The 21844-nt window shown below is 44.8% G+C and overlaps 1 protein-coding gene across 1 annotated transcript; it reads left to right on the top strand.

The window, feature by feature from the left end:
• Positions 1 to 11017: 11017 nt before the first annotated feature.
• cdkn2aipnl (CDKN2A interacting protein N-terminal like) lies at positions 11018 to 16847 on the top strand. Its single transcript, XM_033029309.1, has 3 exons — positions 11018 to 11276; positions 14352 to 14451; positions 16274 to 16847. Exons 1-3 carry the CDS (start codon positions 11062 to 11064, stop codon positions 16280 to 16282), a joined length of 324 nt encoding a protein of 107 aa, XP_032885200.1. The 5' UTR covers positions 11018 to 11061; the 3' UTR covers positions 16283 to 16847.
• The last annotated feature ends 4997 nt before the right edge of the window (positions 16848 to 21844 follow it).

The raw sequence follows: 21844 nt of genomic DNA, 5'->3' as shown, positions 1-21844 counted from the left end.
TCCGGATCGTATCTCTGATCGCTCTGCGGCCTAACATCATGGAGCTGGAGGCCTTGCTCGAGACTGACTTTGAGCCCCAACGCGGGGGCGTGGAGTTACCACCGGAGCCTGCGATCCCTTGCCTGGGATCGACGCTCCAACTGTGGCCTGCGGACTTTAACATCAAGGAGCTCGCAGTCTCGGGTTGAGACCAACGTCGGGAAGCTCCAAAAGCCGCACGATGTTCGACTAGCCCCGACCCGGGGTCAGATCGCCTGGCGCGTGGGAGTCCAGATCCCCCGATGCAGGAGCTTGATCGCCCCGACCAGGAGGCCCACCGCTGGCTAAGGAAGTAAGATTATCCCGCCAACGGAATGTTAGAGGCCCCCGACCGCTGGAGGACAAAGAAGGGAAGAGATTGAACTTTTTTCCGCCTTTCATCACAGTGAGGAATGTGGAGGAGTCACTGTGGTGGATGTTTATGTTAAAATGTATTGGCAAATCAAATTCTTCATATGTTGCAAAACATACTTGGCTAATAAAGTATGATTATGATTATGTCACATATATCGGGATTATCCTTCATCTGCTATGACAGCCCATTTCTAGCCTATTTATTGCCTCCACCCGCAATTACCCCAGAGAAATCTCAAACCACCATAATCATTCAGGCGAGGGCACTCCTCTATTGTAGATGTATTCAAGAGAGTTAGATATAGCTCTTGGGGCTAATGGAATCATGGAATACAGGGGGTAAAAATCAGGAACAGGGTACTGATTTTACATGATCAGCCATGATCATATTGAATGGTGGTGCTGGCTCGAAGGGCCTACTCCTGCACCTACTTTCTATGTTTCACCAACACATAAATATCTTCCTATAATCTAGGACTATCCTCCACACTGGTAACAACTCTGAAATATCCATGCCAATGGCAAACTTACTGATCATGCCTCCTGCATTCACATCTAAATCGTTCATGTATATTACAAGCAGCAAAGGTGCCAATATCTGTGGAGCAGTGTTCCTACATTTCTGCAGGAGTTATTTCATAGTCAGTTGTTCTGAGCGCAAGATGGTGCAGCTTCTGTAGATGACTCTTTACTCGGGCCTTCTTGTGAAAGTTATTTGGCTATCACTCAATCATTATCACGAAGTACATTGAGAAACAGGCAGTAAACCTTGTGGGATGTAAACCGTACACGTAAGCCAACACTTGGTTGAGTATTGCGAAGTACCAAACTGCCAAAATCAAAATTATTTTTGGAGCAGTAAACCTTCCTGAAACATTGATATTTTTTAAAGATAGTCCATTTTGATGGAAGTTATGATGTGATTTAATTTACGAGTCAATTGAGCATGGAGTCCTCCTCACAGAAGATGTTTGTTTGATTTTACACCAGACTGCTGGATTAAGAACTAATTGAGCAAACTACAGTGTTATGTTATGGTGTTGAAGGCTAGCATTCCGTCTGGGTCAGGGTGACCTTAGTTCAATGTAACCTCACTGAGCATTTTTTTCAGAGGAATTCCGTTAAATGAGCCAGAGTTCCAGAAAGTAGTAAATTATCTGCATAACTCACTTGGTGATTTTGATCTCGTTTAAAGTTGTATCAATCTGAAATGAATTACTTGTTGCCTGACCACAATACACCAAACATTATGAAAAGTAATCGAGGTAAAACATTGTGACCTGTTCATACACATTTAATGGCTGTTAATTGATATGGACCTTAGTCAATCATAATTGATTGTGAGTGAAAAAAATATCTAAATTGCTTGCTGCTTTCAGGCATGAGGTAAGAATATTAAATGACTGATATTTTCACCTCCCCCATCCAATTTAAAGGAAAAAACTGCAAATGCAATGCCTGAAACGTAACAGGTTCCTGTGAGAAGATTGAATAATTCTGATGGTGACAGATTGGTATAGCACGGAAACAGGCCTTTCAGCCCAACTTGCCCATGCTAACCTTGATGCCTTTCTACCCTCATCCGATTTTCCTGCATTTGGCTCACGTCACTCTTTTCCTTTCCTATCCATATACCTGTCCAAATACTTTTTAACACTGTGATTGCACTTGCCTCCACCATTTCTCCTCTGGCAGAGTGTTCCATTGACTCATCACCCTCTGTGTTGAAAACCTACCCCGCATATTACACGTTAGTTTATTGTCAAATACACCAGGGTGCAAGCAAATAGCTTGTTCACTTGAAGCTCACAGAGTAAACATATACATACAATAATGATAATTGCAACAGTGAATACAATGAAAGCTGAGTACAACTGTAGTCAATGAATAGCATCCTCACATAGGTATTCTCATACACAAGGTATTCTTATACACAATGCATGAATTCTGATCAGAGGATGGGACAATTGGCTTTGACTGCAGCACCGAAGCTTTCATTACAAAGATGTATCATTTGTATGATCGTGTCTATAAAAGTTATTTGCTGAAGCTTTCTAAATCTAATTCAGCAACCTCACAATTTCTTAATGACTGTGTAGCTTCTCTGGTTTAAAATGTAACACGTTTTCACCTTATAGAGACAGAGGGCTCTGCCTTAACGACATACTTTGATGAATAATTCTATATTGCAACAAAATTATTGCTCTGCACTCACTATTACCACATCATAAAAACTGCAATTCATTATCAAAAGGCTTCAATTATTTCTAATGCTCTTTTACTCAAATCTTTCCATCATATTGTGGAAATTGTTTCTCTGGTCTGTTCACATAATTACAGTTCCCATCCTTGACATTGGCCCAGTATGTCGTGTGCTTTCTATAGTTTTAATATAGTTGAGGCCAGTTCATTGGCTATATTTAAGAGGGAGTTAGATGTGGCCCTTGTGGCTAAAGGGATCAGGGGGTATGGAGAGAAGGCAGGTACAGGATGCTGAGTTGGATGATCAGCCATGATCATATTGAATGGCGGTGCAGGCTCGAAGGGCCGAATGGCCTACTCCTGCACCTATTTTCTATGTTTCTATGTATTATAAGATATCCAAAACAGTATGGTGTCATTTTTTTGGACCTAACAAGCATTTTGAACAACATTTTCGTTATTCTTTCGTCATGAATCATTGGGTTTTCATTTTTAATTCATTTTTAATGTGGGAAGGTGAAGGGTTAAAATTGTTTATGCAAATCACGGGTTACAGAGACATGGCTCACCCCTGACAGAACTGTCTGTACCATTCAGCCCGAGGACTGTATGGACCGCACGGCATCTTCGGGCAAGGTTAGTGGCAGTGGGGTCTGCTTTCTATTCAATACCTTGTGGTACTCAGATGTGGTGGCCTTGTCAAGCTTATGCTCCCAGGACCTGGAATATCTGACTGTGAAGCGCCGTTGCTACTCCCTGCTGTGGTGATTCATCTCAGCTATCCTGGCAGCAGTCTACATCTTTCCCCATACGGACATCAAGCTTGCTCTGAATGAATTTCATCTCTCCCTACTATGATCTGAGGTACCTGCTTCAAGAAGACCATTATCATCCCAGTGTCGTAAGGTTATAGGTGATAGGAGCAGAATTGGGCCATTCAGCCCGTCAAGTCTACTCCGCCATTCAATCATGGCTGATCTATCTCTCCATCCTAACCCCATTCTCCTACCGTCTCCCCATAACCTCTGACGCCCCTACTAATCAAGAATCTATCTATCTCAACCTTAATATATCCACTGACGGCCTCCACAGCTTTCTGTGATAAAGAATTCCACAGATTCACCACCCCGTGACTAAAGAAATTCCTCCTCATCTTCTTCCTAAAAGAATGTCCTTTAATTCTGAGGCTATGATCTCTAGTCCTCGACCCTCCCACTAGTGGAAACATCCTCTCCACATCCACTCCATCCAAGCCTTTCACTATTCGGTAAGTTTCAATGAGGTCTCTCCTCATTCTTCTAAACTCCAGCGAGTACAGGCCCAGTGCTGTCAAACACTCGTCATAAGTTCACCCACTAATTCCCGGGATCATTCTTGTAAACTTCCTCTGGACCCTCTTCAGAAGCAGCACACCCTTCCTCAGATATGGTCCTCAAAATTGCTCACATTCCTACCAAATGCGTCCTGACCAGCGCCTTATAGAACCTCAGCATTACATCCCTGTTTTGGTATTCTAGTCCTCTCAAAATAAATACTAGCATTGCGTTTTCTTTCTTTACTACTGATTCGAATTGCAGGTTAACTTTGTGGGAATCCTGCACCAGCACTCCTAAATCCCTTTGCGTGTCAAAGAAAAGCAGGATTTCATGCCTTCACGACTACTGTCCAGTGGCCTTGACATCCACCATCATGAAGTGCTTTGAGAGGCTGGTTCTGGAACGCATTGAATCCATTCTACCAAGCAACCTGGACCCACTGCTGTTCGCCTACTGCCACAACAGGTCCATGGTTGATACCATCTCCCTGGCCCTACCCTCATCCCTGGAACACCTGGATAAGACAGACACCTAAGTCAGACTTCTATTCATTGGCACAAAAAGCTGGAGTAACTCAGCAGGACTTGGCAGCATCTCTGGAGAGAAGGAATGGGTGACGTTTCAGTCGACACCTTTCTTCAGAGTCTCAAGAAGGGCCTTGACCCAAAACGTCACCCATTCCTTTTCTCCAGAGATGCTGCCTGGCCCGCTGTGTAACTCCAGCTTTTTGTGTTTATTAACAGAATTGCTGGTGTCTATTTTACGAAAACACATTTTTCCTTACCTTATTGCAATGCCAAGGGGACTGGGCAGAAATTGGAACAGCATGAATTAATGATAAAATATATTAGTCACTACTTCATAAACCATTTGGGTGTATGGGCCTATTTATTTTTCCTGGGCGAAGGGGAATTAGCTGATCAACCATTTAAACACAACTTATTATTTAGTGTTTTTATTGCTCTTCAGAGCTCCTCAAAGAACTTCACAGCCAATAAAGTATATCTGACTATCTTTTCAAGTGTGTTACAGTTGTAAGGTGGGAATTACAACAATCAATTTGAACACAGCATCCTGCCTTAAAAGGAAATGTAACAAGGCAGTTGTGATGTAGAGTATAAATGGGGAAATAAAAAAGGGCATTAGACAATACTAATACAGTATTGATGGGGGATTTGAATCTACAGTAATCAGAGGAAATCAAAAAATACCGGAGAACCACAGGTCCATGATAAATGAGGAAGTAAACAAGATTAGTACAAGTGAGGAAATACTACTGGAGAATTTAATGAGCCTGAAAACTGTTCGAGTACCCAAGGGTATTCCAGAGTTCTGAGAGAGGTGACTCAGGAGATAATGGATGCTTTCGTTATCATTTTCCAAAATACTGTACAGAATGTGTGAGCGTATCCACTTTGCTATAAAACACAGAAGTGCTGAGATTGTTTTAATGGTGAGTGACTGAGAAATGTTTTTGTTCAAATGAACATGGATGCTTTGTATTTACCAGTCACTGAAAGTTAACAAGCAGGAGCAGCAAGCAGTTATAAAGACAAATAGTGTATTAATCTTTATTGGTCTAAGAAATGAGTACAAATGTAAAAACGTCATACTAAAGTTATGCCTTCATTTTATGGTCCCTTGAGAACAAACATATGGTGCATTTTGTACAATTCGTGTTTCCTTATTTAATAAAAGATATACTCAATCCAAACTACAGCAAAGACGGAACAGACTGGTTCTTGATGAGAACAGATTAATAATGCAAGGGATTTATTATGCTCTAAAGTCAAAAGAAAATGAGGTGATAATACAAGACACAACATCCTTAGAGGGGTTGACGAAACAGATTGTAGATTTCTAGATATTAAAGGAATCCATGGATTGGGCAGGAGAATGGTGTTTGAGTAGAAGATCACACACAATCTGATTAAATGGTGGTGTACCACATATAGTCAACTCTTGGTCCTGCCCCTCTTTCATTTTTAAGCCTGAAGAAGGTTCTCGACCTGAAACGCCACTCGTTCCTTCTCTCCAGAGATGCTGCCTGTCCCACTGTCCATCATCTTGTGTCTATCTTGTGTGTTAGAAATATCGACTGAGAGCTCATTCTATCCAGTACACAAGGGACAGGCTCCCTTCACTACTTCACAGTGTTAAGTAGCAATATGGCAGACATCTTGTCCATCTGAGTTAGCGCTTCAAATATCTGATTAGAAATTTATGTTTAGGAAGATAGACACAAAAAACTGGAGTAAATCAACAGGACAGGCAGCATCTCTGGAGAGAAGGAATGGGTGACGTTTCGGTTCAAGAGCCTTCCTCAGTCGGAGAGTCAGGAGAGAGGGAGGCACAGAGATATGGAAGGGTAAGGTGTGAAAAAGACAGATCAAAGCAAATGGGGAAATGTGGAATGTGGAATGGTTAATTGTTGGCTGAGGAGAAGGTGACAAATCAGCAAAATTAATAGGAAGAGTGAAACTAGTCGGAGAACTGGGAAGGGGAGGGGACGGAGAGAGAGGAATAGCAAGGGTTACTTGAAGTTAGAGAAATCAATGTTTATACTGCTGGGGTGTAAGCTGCACAAGCAAAATATGAGGTGCTGTTCCTCCAATTTGCGCTGGGCCTCACTCTGACAATGGAGGAGGCCCAGGACAGAAAGGTCAGTGTGGGAATGGGAGGGGGAGTTAATGTGTTTGGCAACCGGGAGATAATAATAATAATAATAATAAATTTTATTTATGGGCGCCTTTCAAGAGTCTCAAGGACACCTTACAAAAATTTAGCAGGTAGAGGAAAAACATGTAAGGGGAATGAAATAAATAGTAGAGACATGACTAGTACACAAAGTAAAGACAGAATACAATTCAAAACACAATATGAGGCAATTAATGCACAGATGAAAAGGGAGGGGGACGTGAGGCTAAGGATAGGCAGAGGTGAAGAGATGGGTCTTGAGGCGGGACTGGAAGATGGTGAGGGACACGGAATTGCGGATGTTGGGGGAGGGAGTTCCAGAGCCTGGGAGCTGCCCTGGAGAAGGCTCTGTCCCCAAAACTGCGGAGGTTGGACTTGTGGATGGAGAGGAGACCGGCTGATGTGGATCTGAGGGACCGTGAGGGTTGGTAGGGGGAGAGGAGGTCAGTGAGATATGGGGGGACCAGATGGTGGAGGGCTTTGTAGGTGAGGATCAGGATTTTGTAGGTGATCCGGTGGGAGATGGGAAGCCAATGAAGTTGTTTGAGGACTGGAGTGATGTGATGCCAGGATTTGGTGTGGGTGATGAGTCGGGCGGCTGCGTTCTGGACCAGTTGGAGTCGGTTGATGTAGGTGGAGCTGATGCCAAGGAGAAGTGAGTTGCAGTAGTCCAGTCGGGAGGAGATGAAGGCATGGATGAGTCTTTCAGCAGCGGGAGGTGTGAGAGAGGGTCTGAGTTTGGCGATGTTACGGAGATGAAAGAAGGAGGTTTTAATGACATGGCGGATGTGAGGCTCAAGGGAGAGGGTGGAATCAAAGATCATGCCAAGGTTGCGGGCCTTGGGAGATGGGGAGACAGTGGTGCCGTCGATGGTGAGAGTAGGGTTATTGATTTTGCTGAGTGTGGCTTTGGAGCCTACGAGGAGGAATTCTGTCTTATCGCTGTTGAGCTTGAGGAAGTTATGTTGCATCCAGGTTTTTATAGCTGACAAACAGGAGTTGATATGGGAGAGTGGGGGGTTGTGGGGGGATTTGGTGCCGAGGTAGATCTGGGTGTCATCGGCGTAACAGTGGAAGTCCAGGTTGAAGTGGCGGAGTATCTGACCAAGGGGGAGGATGTAGATGATGAAGAGGAGGGGGCCGAGTACGGAGCCTTGGGGAACGCCTTGAGTGACTGTGGCTGTAGCAGAGGTGTGGTTGTGGAGAGAGATGAAGTGGGATCTGTTGGAAAGGTAGGAACGGAGCCAGCTGAGTGCAGAGCCTTCAATGCCGAGGTCTTTGAGTCTGGTGAGCAGGATGTTGTGGTTCACTGTATCGAAGGCTGCGCTTAGGTCGAGGAGGATGAGGATGTTGAGGGAACCAGTGTCAGCAGAGGTGAGGAGGTCGTTGAGGACTTTGAGGAGAGCAGTTCCGTGCTATGGAGGGGGCGAAAGCCAGATTGGAGGTGGGAATGAAGTTGCGACGCAACGATACGCCCCAGGGTTTTTGAAAGAAAGGGGAGGTTTGAGATTGGGCGATAGTTAATGAGAGAGGGGGGATCAAGACCAGGTTTCTTTAAGATTGGTGTGACAGCAGCAGTTTTGAAAGCGGAGGGGACAATTCCTGGGGACAATGAGGAGTTGAAGAGATTAGTGAGGTAGGGGCAGAGAACGGGGAGGCAGGACTTCAGCAGGGGAGTGGGGAGAGGGTCGTGGGAGCAGGTAGTGGGTTTGGAAGAGCTGATGAGTTTAGAGATTTCAGTAGGGGTGACCAGGTCAAACTGGGAGAGGAAGCAGTGTGGAGGAGGGGTAAGGAGGTCAGTGGAGATGTTGAAAGGAGGGGCCTTGGTTAGTGGTGGAGTAGATGCTGGGGAGTCGGGTACAGGGGATAAAGATTGATAGATGGTGCTGATTTTATCAGCGAAAAAGTGGAGGAATGAGTTGCAGAGATCCGGAGTAGAGGTAGGGAGAGTGTTTGCTCGAGGCTTGAGGAGGTTGCCCACTGTGGAGAAGAGGGTTCTGTGGTTTAGGCAGGGATCAGTGAATATGGAGGAGAGGTAGGCAGATTTTGCAGCAATGAGGGCATCTTTGTAATCAGTGAGGTGGAGTTTGTAAGCTTCAAGGTGGACTGTGAGAGATGATTTCTTTGTGAGTCGTTCAAGTCGGCGACCAGTCTGTTTCAGTTTACGAAGTGCAGGTGTGTACCAGGGTGAAGATGTGTTGAAAGTTACGGTTCTTGTTTTGAGGGGGGCCATAGTGTTAAGGGAGGTAGACAAGGTGGAGTTGAGATGGTTTGTGAGATCATCAGGTGAGATGGGGGTTGAGTCCAGTGGGAGAGTGGTGGAGAGGAGGTCAGAGAGATGGAGGGGATCAATGGATTTTAGATTACGGAAGGTGATTTCTCAGAGGAAGCGGGGGCGAGGTGTCGGAGAAGGGATGGTGAACCGTATAAGCTTATGATCAGAGAGGGGGAAGAGGCATGGATGGAGGTCGAGTACCGGTTGATTTGTGGAGCAGACCAGGTCAAGGATGTGACCTTTGTCATGGGTGGGAAAGGTGACGTGCTGAGTGAGAGAGAAGTTGTCAAGTAAAAAGGCGAATTCAGATGCGAGCTTGCAGGTGGGGGAGTCCATGTGAATATTTAAGTCACCAAGTAGCAGCAGACGTGGGGAGAGGGATGAGGCAAGTGTGAGGAGTTCAGTGAAGTCAGATAGGAAGGAGGGGTTTGGTTTAGGTGGCCAGTAAATGAGGATGACTGTCATGGAGGAAAGGGTTTTGAAGGCGAGGAATTCAAATGATGCTACTGGGGGGAAGGTGAGTTCAGTGATCCGAAAATTCTGGTTGAAAATAACAGCGAGGCCACCTCCATGGCGGGAGGGGCGGGGTTTGGAAATGTAATTAAATCCAGGTGGGGATGCTTGGTTGAGGGAGAAGAAGACATTGGGTTGTTGCCAGGTCTCAGTGAGCAGAAGGAAGTCCAGAGTGTTGTCAAGGATTAGTTCATGGAGGGCAAGGGATTTGTTGTTGAGCGACCTGGTGTTGAGGAGGGCAAAGTTGGCATTATGAGAGGGTGGAGGGATGGGGGCAGGCTGGAGAGATCTGAGGTTGTCCCGGTTGACAGTGCGTGCGGTCAGCTGGGGTGGGGGGTAACGCAGTTGAGAGGGGGTAGAGCGTGGTAGTGAGCAGATGGATGGAATGGAATGTCCGTGGTTGAAGTAAACAAGCTTGCGCCAAGAGCCTCTGTGGATGAAACGGGGTCGACGTAGAAGTCTAAGCTGTTTAATGACTTGGATGCAGGATGGGATGTGGTTGTTGAAGAAACCAGTCATTTGTAGAGTTGAATATTTGAGCATGATGGTGAGGGTGCAGAGAGGTGTCCAGCGGTGCAGGTGCAGGTGGAGAGAGTATCCAGCGGTGAGGGAGCAGAGAGGTTGTCCAGCAGAGCGGGTGCAGCGAGGTGTCGAGCAGTGAGGGAGCAAAGAGGTTGACCAGCAGTGCAGATGCAGCGAGGTGTCCAGCATTGAGGGAGCAGATAGGTTGTCCAGCAGAGCAGGTGTAGAGGTAATCCAGCGATGAGGGTGCAGAGAGTATCCAGCAGTGCAGGTGCAGAGAGGTTGTCCAGCGGTGCGGGTGTAGAGAGGATTCAGCAGTGCAGGTGCAGAGAGGTTGTCCAGCGGTGCGGGTGTATAGAGGTTGTCCAGCGGTGCGGGTACAGAGAGGATCCAGCTCCCTCACTGGTGCAGGGAGGTGTCCAGCGTCAATGATGCACAGGCACAGGAGGTGCCCAGCGTCCAGCATCGATGGTGCACAGGCACAGGAGGGAACAGACAGGCAGGGAACAGACAGGCAGGTAGGTAACAGGTAACAGGTAACAGGTAACAGGTAGGTAACAGACAGGTAGGTTTAGACGGACTGAGCGTTGGTGTTCAGCGAAACGATCGCCCAGTCTGCTCTTGGTCTCGCCGCTGTATAATTGAGTCATTGTGTCTATCTTTGGTGTAAACCAGCATCTGCAGTTCCTTGCTGCAGTGATGAGAATGTTAGTGAGGCGTGGGGGAGGGGGGGGTCGTCCTCTGGGGCAGTGCTGGTACCTGTCCTAGTGCCAGAGCTGGTGTCCATCCCCTGGGTGGCGGGCGGGCAGTTGGCCACGTCACGGTTCTCTACGTCACGGGTCTTACGTCATGGGTAACCAATGTCACGGATCACGTATGTCACGGTTAGTCTACGTCATGATTCGCCTACGTCACGGTTAGTATACCTCATGGTTAGCCTACGTCACGTTCAGCCTGCGTCACGGTTCTTTTACGTCACGGCTAGTGCGTCATAGTTAGTCCTCGTCACGTTCAGGCTGCGTCATGGTGACCTTGCGTCACTGTCAGTTACGTCACCGCTCACGACGTCATCGCTGGCGTCACCAGGCGCCGCGCGGTGGCTGCCGGGAGCTCCCCCCCCACGACGACCACAAGAACGACAAGATGGCGGACGAGCTGCTGGAGCAGAACCAGGAGGTCGCCGACGTGGTGGAGGGGCTGCGCGGCTGCTGGGAGAGCGACAAACACTGGCGGGCGCGCAGGGACTTTCTGATCAGGAACCTGTCCGACTACCAGAGCGAGGGCGAGAGCATGGAAGACCTGGACGACCTAGTCGCGCTCTCCATGGTCTGGTCCAACCACGTCTTCATGGGCTGCCGGTGAGTGGGGCCGGACTCCCTCACCATCTCCCACCCACCCGGGCCTATTCCTCTCAACACTCTTGGCCACCCCTCTCTCCATTCACTCTCGGACTTCCCTCACTGCCTCCGCTCTGGCCCACTCACAGCCCTCCCCTCTTACAGCCCTCCCTCCCTCCTCCTCTCTTGCAGCCCTCCCTCCCTCCTCCTCTCTTGCAGTCTACCCCAACCCTCACAGCCCACCCTCTCCTCCTCCTCCTCTCTTGCAGCCTACCCCCAACCCTTGCAGCCTACCCCAACCCTCACAACCCTCTCCTCCCCTCTTGCAGCCTACCCCAACCCTCACACCCCAACCCTCACAACCCTCTCCTCCCCTCTTGCAGCCCACCCTCTCCTCCTCCTCCCCTCTTGCAGCCTACCCCAACCCACAGCCCCCCTCTCCTCCTCCTCCCCTCTTGCAGCCTACCCCCAACCCTTGCAGCCTACCACAACCCTCTCCTCCCCTCTTGCAGCCTACCCCAACCCTCACACCCCAACCCTCACAGCCCTCTCCTCCCCTCTTGCAGCCTACCCCAACCCACAGCCCCCCTCTCCTCCTCCTCCCCTCTTGCAGCTTACCCCAACCCTCACAGCCCCCCTCTCCTCCTCCTCCCCTCTTGCAGCCTACCCCAACCCTCACAGCCCCCCCTCTCCTAGTCCTCCCCTCTTGCAGCCTACCCCAACCCTCACAGCCCCCTCCCCTCTCCACTGTTGCAGCCCCTCCACTTTTGAGTTGTTCCAGCACTTTTGTGCTCATTGAGTATGGATGGAGTTGGGATATCATGATGCATCTGTACAAAAGGAGACACAAGGAACTGTAAGGGTTTCGGCCCGAAACGTCGCCTATTTCCTTCGCTCCATAGATGCTGCTGCACCTGCTGTGTTTCCCCAGCAATTTTGTGTAACAAGGAACTGTAAATGCTGGTTAACAAAAGAAGGCACAAAAGGAAAGTCTGATCTGCCTGACTGACCTGCTGAGTTACTCCAGCACTGTGCCTTTTTTCTGCACACAACATTGGATGGACCGCACTTTAAGAGTTTTATGTGCATTACTGGCAGTCACACTGCAGAAAGGATGTGGTAGCAATGGGGATATTGTAAAAGGGATTCATCAAGATGTTTCTAGGTTTGGAAAAATTGAAGTTGTATAAGCTTGTTAGAGGCTAAGGGGGGGACCGTAGAGTTTTATAAAACAGTGAAGGGCAAAATATAAAGGCAGGATAGGTAGCTAATATCTTTATTCTAGGGCATGAGAGTGGAATAAGAAGGTATTGATATAAAGGAGATCTTCTGGTAAGATGGAGAGGATACTCTTATCTGAAATGAGCAGCCAGAGAAGCTGTTGGATGCTGATACCACTACAATATTTAACTGGTAAATATAATTACTTGGATAAAAAATGTGCAGAAGGACACAGGACAATTAGGGGCTAATAGAACCACCATAGAGAGGCCTCTGAGACTGCATGGACGTTTCTATGATTCTGCAAAATCCCTTTCATCCCCCAACCCACCAAAAATCCCCCCTCAATCTTCTAAATTCTAAAGAGTACAAGCCAAGTCTATCCAGTCTTTCTTCATATGAAAGTCCTGACATCCCAGGAATCAGTCTGGTGAACCTTCTCTGTACTCCCTCTATGGCAAGAATGTCTTTCCTCAGATTAGGAGACCAAAACTGTACGCAATACTCCAGGTGTGGTCTCACCAAGACCCTGTACAACTGCAGTAGAATCTCCCTGCTCCTATACTCAAATCCTTTTGCTATGACTGCTAACATACCATTCGCTTTCTTCACTGCCTGCTGCACCTGCATGCCTACTTTCAATGACTGGTGTACCATGACACCCAGGTCTCGTTGCATCTCTCCTTTTCCTAATCGGCCACCATTCAGATAAGTCTACTTTCCTGTTTTTGCCACCAAAGTGGATAACCTCACATTTATCCACATTATACTGCATCTGCCATGCATTTGCCCACTCACACAGCCTATCCAAGTCACCTTGCAGCCTCCTAGCATCCTCCTCACAGCTAACACTGCCCCCCCCCCCAGCTTTGTGTCATCCGCAAACTTGGAGATGTTGCATTCAATTCCCTCGTCCAAATCATTAATATCCCAGCACTGAGCCTTGCGATACCCCACTAGTCACTGCCTGCCATTCTGAAAAAGACCCGTTTACTCCTACTCTTTGCTTCGTCTGCCAGCCAGTTCTCTATCCACATCAATACTGAACCCCCAATACCGTGTGCTTTAAGTTTGTATACTAATCTCTTATGTGGAACCTTGTCGAAAGCCTTCTGAAAGTCCAGATATAACACATCCACTGGTTCTCCCTTATCCACTCTACTAGTTACATCCTCGAAAAATTCTATAAGATTCGTCAGACATGATTTACCTTTCATAAATCCATGCTGACTTTGTCCAATGATGTCACCACTTTCCAAATGTGTTGCTATCCCATCTTTAATAACTAACTCTAGCAGTTTCCCCACTACTGATGTTAGACTAACTGGTCTGTAATTCCCCGTTCTCAGCTAACCTGCATTACACTCAGTTCCTCCATCTCATTTGACCCCCGGTCCCCTGCTATTTCCGGCAGATTATTTATGTCTTCCTTAGTGAAGACAGAACCAAAGTAGTTATTGTAGATATGGTCAGACTGGGTTTGTTGTGCAGCTTTTGGGCAACTTCTGACAATTCACCATGTTCCATGTCAATGTACTTTCTATGCATTGTGCATCCCAGATGCAGCAGGCAAATAAAGATATATAAATAGTTGAAAGGTGAAGGGAGGAACTGCAGATGCTGGTTTACACTGAAGATAAACACAAAAAGCTGGAATAACTATTCCACATCTCATTAGCATCATCTGCTTTGATCTGTCATTTTCACACCCTACCCTTCCCTATTTCTAGACTCCCTCTCCCCTGACTCTCAGTCTGAAGAAGGGTCTAAACCCGAAACGTCACCCATTCCTTCTCTCCTGCCTGTCCCACTGAGTTACTCCAGCATTTTGTGTCTATAAATAGTTGAAAGACTTGTTTAATTTCTGCTTTTCAGTTATAATGATGACCTCATGGAGAAGGTATTGGAAATGGCAGACGGAGTTGAAATTGAAGATGCGCCACAGTTCACCACCAGAGATGAGATCATGAAAGAGGTATTTTTCACACTCTTGCTTGAAGCTGAGCAACAATGAGGCATTTGGTACTTGTAGCATCAAAGATTGTACAGGACAAAGATAAGAATTAGGAACAAGTACCAGCTGAGAGAGGGGGGGGGGGGGGGAGTGCTGTAAGAACGATGGTAAACACTGATTATGAATCACATGGATTGGATGTTTACAGGTTAGGCAGCTTAATGAAAAAATTACTTGTTGCAGTATCTGTGACATGTGACTTAAGTTTTGCGTGAAGCACATGATCCAATGGATATGCTTTATTTAACTAACTAAAATACCGAGACAGCTTTTCTCCATTGCATATTAGACTTTAAAATAATGCAGAAGCAATGCCTCAATATTTCAGTTCTACTCAATTTAATAAAGCATATCCCTTGGGTCACGTACTTTATGCCAAACCTAGGCGTTTAATATCACATCTCCCCCTTTCCCCCTCTTCTCTGTGCTGCACCTGGATGCACACACATGTCTCCCGTCTCCTCCCACCTATATTCCTTCCGTCGGGAGGTGTGGTGGGGGGGGGGCGATAACTGGGACTATATTGAATGATTTGTAACTTTGTCAGCACTGTATGTGGTGACTCTACATACTTGTGTATTGAGAAACAGAATTTCACATTATCTAGCAAGTATGACAATAAAGTATCAATCCTCTGGCTTTGCATTTCATGACTATTCTATCCTTGTCTCACATTTTCTTTTATCACCTCTGGCCTTAGTCCAAACCCTCACCTGTATCCGCCTATCACTCGCCAGGCTTTGTCCCACCCTCCCCTCTCTTCCAGATTTCTCCCCCCCCCCCCCCCCCGTTACAGTCACTGAAAAAGGATCCTGATCGAAAAGGTCACCTCCCGCTGTTCCAGAGATGTCGCCCGACCTGCATTTTGTGTCGTTTTTGATGAACTAGCTTCTGCATTTACTTGTTTCTAATATCACATGTCAACTGTTCTCAAATTATATAAATTAGACATTAAAATAATGGAGTGTTGAGATGAAATTAAGATGTAAAATTCCACAGATTCAGGAATGAAAATAATTGGTGTAAAATCAACAGGCTTCTGATAGCAAAGTGCTCAAAGGGACAGGATTAGTCATTTGATACTGATTATATTTTAATATTGAATAGATCTTTGTAAAGTGAATAATGATCAAATATGCGTATATAATGGGGAGCATTATCTATTTTGAAATCAAGTGGTCAATGGAAACAGGCCCTTCAGGCCAACATGTCTTTGCGACCTATAAAGTATTATCCATGCTAATTCAATTTTTCTGCACTCGGCCCTTGGGCTTCGAATCCTACAGTGTTTTAAATTCTCATTTAAATACTTAAATGTTGTGAGGGTACCTGACTTCACAATCACCTCAAGCCATATGCTCCTGATTTCAATCACTTCTTGGATTAAAACTATCACAAATTCCTCTGAAATCTCCTCATCCATCGATTCAAATGATATTGTTTGGTTATAGATAAAATGATTGCTACGAAGATAACATACTCGCTTTTTATGCTATGTATAATTCAATCAGGTTCTTCCTTCCTCGCCTCGCCCAAAAATCTTTAACTTCTCGCTCCAAAGGTTAAAAAAAAGTCTTGTGGCATAAACATTCCATCGTGGTGAATTAAAAAATCTCAAATGTTTCCTATAGTACGACAATAAGTGCTACACACAGCACTCCAGATACGACCTACCTGGTGATTTGTTGGCAAGGCCCGACCTCGTGGGTTGTTTTTGGCTGGGTCTATGTTATATAAATTGATTTTGTATCGGTAAATCTGAAATCTTGTTCCTCTCTTTCAGAGACGGTAGAAGTATTAGCCACGACAGAGTTTTTTTTAAAGAGTTCCTGACGAATGTTTCCAAAGAGGAAGCATGCAAGTTGGATGGGGACAGGGGATGAATTGGAAAGAAAAGAAAGAATGCTAAATAAATGTGCTGAGGCTGTTGTCTTCAATGTGACAGAATCAAATTAATTTACAGGTACCCATATCAAATGGTAAAAATTAATAGTTTAAACATTTGTGGTTTGCACAAATAGTTGTAAATGATTATTGACCACAGAGGCAGAGACAATGCATTTACTTTATTTTCATATTGACAGAAAATGGTTGTATGTTTAATGCATCAATTAAATTTGTGACCAGTCTACTTTTTTTCGTCCTGTATTGCAAGAAAATTAAAAAAAAAAATTTTAATTGCCTGGTGCAGATTATTTTTTAATGTTATGGCATGTGTGGACATAAAGAAGGGAAGGCTAGAGACATTTATTTTAACTTCATAGATTGTTACTTTTTAAATTGTAAACAGTCCAAAGATTTTGTGATCTCAGTATCCCTTATATCGACTTGTCGTTATATTGCCTCCTTGGCATAAAGAACAAACACTTTTTATCTCCATCTAAGCATCGCTGGATTTGCATTCCCTCAAAATTTGGGTGTGCAAATCCCTAAATTTTGTTTGGTTAAAGTCCAAAGATTTGTATTGTAGGGGTGGATGGAATTTAGTGATGAACACAATAATTCAAAGAACTGAAGAAGGGTTTCGGCCCGAAACGTTGCCTATTTCCTTCGCTCCATAGATGCTGCTGCACCCGCTGAGTTTCCCCAGCAATTTTGTGTACCTTTGGTAATTCAAAGAACTAATTGGGTTGCCCGTAGATCGTCAATACTTGACGCTCCAATATTGCCTGATTAGTGCATTTACCATTTAAGATTTTTGTAACGATAATATCAACATTTTGAATCTTGGGGCCCAGTTTAGAATTAACTCCTTTTGTAAGTTTGTTTCCTTATTTGATACTAGCCCTATGGAATTTGTAGAAAACAAGAGATGTTTATGTGTAATTCTGTTATTCTTGCTGTTGTTTTCAATAATGACTCGCGTACACTATCAATTTTGATTTTTGTACAACACCTCTTTCAATTTAGGTAATATTTTGACTGGTTGTTTTTGAAATTGTTACTGTTTTGTTGGACATACGCCGGAACAAGATCTTTTTGTACGATGGTAAAATGCAATAAATAGACATCTTGAACAAATTCCATTTATTTCTACCTTTGAGATTTATAATTTGTGCTTTGTTTTTTTCTTTATAAATAAAGAATAAAGAATAATTGCATAATGTATAATAACTGACGAGTCTGAAGAAAGTGTACTTTCACAATAAAATGACCTGTTATTTATTAGGTGCAGATTTCCAGGTTCACTATGAATCTACTTTCCTCAAATACTTGGTCACTGCCTGGACCCAAAGCAGTTGGAACGGCTGGTTTCATTTCCTGTGCCTTAGTATGCCTCAAGGAAAAAAAAAATGACTGTTGGTGTAACTCAAGTGGTCAGGCATCATCTTGGGAGAACATTAATAGGCGATGATTTAGGTCGGGACCCAGGAAGAGAGGTGGGGGCAAGACAAAATTTGGCAGATGGTTGGAAAAGGGCTAGGGGGGGGGACAATTAAACAGACACTATATATGGCACTGTGTCAGCCTGTTTCAGCATCAACAAGTTATTTGAGTGTGGTGGACATCACAGCTGAGCTCTGTCCTTTCTCTGCTTGCCTTTGACGTAGCTGGAGTTTCCAGTATAGGTCACCACAATGCATTAAGAGCAGGAATCCAAGCTGATTGATTTTCACTTGGCCTGGAGGGACATGCAAATTGGAAACGTCTAATTCGCCTGACGAAGAACTGGCCGTTTGGCACACCGTTACATCATATGATATTTATACACACAGGCAGCACAGGCCTTAAAATTGTGTTTGGGACAGCTTTGAGGATCAACACTTGACACTAAAATAGACGGAGCCAAGTTTAGAACTCTTTAAATTTCCTGTGTTCTTGGGGATTTGTGTGTCACATTGAAATGGGTTGCTAGTGGATTGGAAGTCATTTTAATACTAGAGAATAATTTTTTGTCTAAATGTCTGGTCATCTCAGATTTATTAATAATCAGTTCTTGTTTCAGGATTAAGCACCATAGTTAGCATAAATATGGTCTGAAGAGCTGTTTCTGTGCAATACAACTCAGACTAACTAAATAAATTAGAAGAACTGTGTCTTTCAAGAAAAGGAAAACTTGATTTTGAATTTAGACACAAGGAACTGCAGATGCCAGTTTACCAAAAAAAAATCAGTGCTGGAGTGACTCAGCCGGTCAGGCAGCATCTCTGGAGAACATGGTGGTGTTTCCCAACCCAAACCATCACTTGTCAATGTTCCCCAGAGATGCTGTCTGACCCCCCTAAGTTACTCCAGCACTTTGTGTCACCTTTGACTTTGAATTTCATCCATGAGTACTGGAGGTCACCCAACCTGTGCTTATTTAACCACTGGCCTTCATACTGATGGTACAACTGGTAGAGCTTCTGCATCACAACACCAGAGACCCAGGTTTGATCCTGACCTCAGGAGCTGTCTGTGGAGTTTGCACATTCTCCGTGACCCTTTCATGCCCTAACAATGTGCAGGTTTGTAGGTTAATAGAGTGCCCCCTAGTGTTTAAGGAGTGGATGCAAAAGTGGGCAAAGTGGAACCGGTGTGAATGAGCGACCAATTGTAGGCATGTACTCAGTGGACTACAAGGCATATTTCCATGCTGCATCTTTCAATCAATCACGGTAGCACAGCGGTCGAGTTGTTGCCTTACAGCGCGAAAGACCCGGGCTCGACCTGACTATGGGTGCCATCTGTATGCAGTTTGTACATTTTGCCCATGACCTACGTGCTTCGTCTCTGGCTGCTCTGGTTTCCTCACACTCTCCAAAGACGTACAAGTTTGTAGGCTACTTGGCTTGGTAATATTGGATAGTGTTAAGTGTGCAGGCATCCCTGGTGGGCATGGATTCGGGCCAAAAGGCCTTTTTCTGTACTGTATCGTAAAAGGGAAAAAAAATCATGCTGGTATTGTCTATCTCTATAATTAAAAGTCTCATCTTGACCACTTCCTGTCTGTGTTGTATATTGATTTTAGAAAAAGCGCTACCATATATCGCTATCCAAAAGTCCCGCTCATTTAGTGACTCAGCGCCTCTACTTCCTGAGAAGATTTACAGAGAGTCGGTTTGTCAAGGAGGACTCTAACTTCTACAGGTGCACAGTCGAGAGCATGCTGACCGGTTGCATCGTGGCTTGGTTCGGCAATTTGAGCGCCCTGGAGGGGAAAAGACTACAAAAAGTAGTAAACACTGCCCAAGTCCATCATCGGCTCTGACCTTCCTTCCATTGAGGGGATTTATCGCAGTCGCTGCCTCAAAAAGGCTGGCAGTATCATCAAAGACCCACACCATCCTGGCCACACACTCATCTCCCTGCTACCTTCAGGTAGAAGGTACAGGAGCCTGAAGACTGCAACAACCAGGTTCAGGAATAGCTACTTCCCCACAGCCATCAGGCTATTAAACCTGGCTCAGACAAAACTCTGATTATTAATAACCCATTGTCTGTTATTTGCACGTCATCAGTTTATTTATTCATGTGTGCATATATTTATATTATGGTATATGGCACACTGATCTGTTTTGTAGTAAATGCCTATTATGTTCTGTGTGCTGAAGCAAAGCAAGAATGTCATTTTCCTATCAGGGACACATGACAATAAACTCACTTGAACTTGACTTCTGCTGTGTATATTGGAATTGGTGGAGTGGTGGAATATTGCGTTGGGGAACCAGCCCTCCCATGTGAAGCTGGGACCCAACGGGTCCCACTTAGTCTAGTAAACTATAAAACTATGGGTAGGATTGTGTGCACATTTTGTAGCAACATGGCTGCGTCATTATTTCCAAACCTTGTCTTGTCCCAGCGGACCACACTGACATGCCGACTCCACAAACATGGTGCCTCGTTGGCTGAGATGCTTGAAGAGTTACTCTCGGCACTGGAAATTCTGCACCGTGAAGCACTCACATTTGCCCTTTCCTTGTAAATAAATCTGACTCAAAACAAGGAGGCCCTGCCAGTCAAAACTGGTGCAGTTCCAAGCACGAGTGAACAAGAACATCCATCAGAAGCAGAAGAAAAAGCTTTACAATAATTGACACCGAGTTGGAAAAAAAAAATCAGCAAATTTTCTTTAAAAATAAATTGCTGCTGTTGAAATCCTTTTGATTTGAGAAATAAGCATTTCCAGCAGTCCCCATTTTCATGGTAATTTGCCATGCATTGAATTAACATTACACCAAACGTACTGCAGAATCTCAGGCAATAAGGAAAGAGGCACTTGGCTCGTCAAGTCAACATCAGCAACCCAGCTCGGTGCAGTCTCTTAATCTCTGTGTGGCCATGGCAATCTTTTCCTTAACAGTAAATGAAGAGTGCACTTTTCAACATCACATTGAATTAAAATAATCACAACATTTGTTAGTTTTAGTTTCAGATAAATGGTTCAAAGCAAGAGCGGAATCTACACACCTAATTGTTCTTCAGCTGTTGTTTCACTTCACATATTGGTCAGTCATGCAGCAGCCCAACTTGCCAACCAAGATATCACAGCTACACTAGTCCCACCTGCCTCTATTTGGCACATATCCCTCTAAATCTTTCCTATCCATGTACCTGCCCAAATGTATTTTAAATGTTATAGTGCCCTCAATGTAGTACCTTCCATAGAGCCTCAACTACTCCTTGTGGCAACTAATTCCTTATACCCACCACTCTCTGTATTAAAAAGTTGCCCTTCAGCTTGCTAATAAAACTTTCCCCTCTCACCGTTAACCTATAATCCCCCCCCCACCCCCCAGATTAAACTTTACACAAGTTTTCTGAGCAGGGTTGGGTGTTTACTGATTAACATTGCTAACTGCTCAGAACAAGATGCTGAACCACATAAATGGAGACAGAAGGACACTGCAAGCCCTCCAGCACTTTGTTGAATTACACTGTGTTTTGCCAACGGTCAAGTATAACAAGGCATCTCTTAGGGCAGAAGAAATAAAGTTTGAAAAGCAAAGAAACAGCAATTCGTTAGGATACAAGTTGGGACAAAAGCCCGAAGGAACTTAGTTTTCAAATCTGGGGTCAAAGTAACTGCACCAAAACAGGAATTAGGGACAAAATAAGGATGATAAATTGCAGTAACAAGTTGGACTCACCAATTCAAACAAGCAGCTATCAGAAGATTCATGGCATAATTTCACCCACCAACCCGAGTCATTAATATTTAGACTAAACATCTAGACAAAAGCATTGGTTAAATAAATTAAGAAAATAAACTGGATGGCAAATGAGAATGTTAGGATTTCTCTGAATAGACTAATCAAATGGTCACAGTACTTTCCTCAGTTTGAATTATCTGCCACCTTATTACATTCATTGTGAGGACAGCAAATGCAAGAAAACACAGGTTTTTATCACTCTGTATTAAACTCAAAGCCTC

The sequence above is a fragment of the Amblyraja radiata genome, chromosome 11 (assembly GCF_010909765.2).
Source record: "Amblyraja radiata isolate CabotCenter1 chromosome 11, sAmbRad1.1.pri, whole genome shotgun sequence".
NCBI lineage: Eukaryota > Metazoa > Chordata > Chondrichthyes > Rajiformes > Rajidae > Amblyraja > Amblyraja radiata.
Note: the sequence above shows the minus strand (reverse complement) of the source record. Positions and strands in the feature narration are given on the sequence as shown.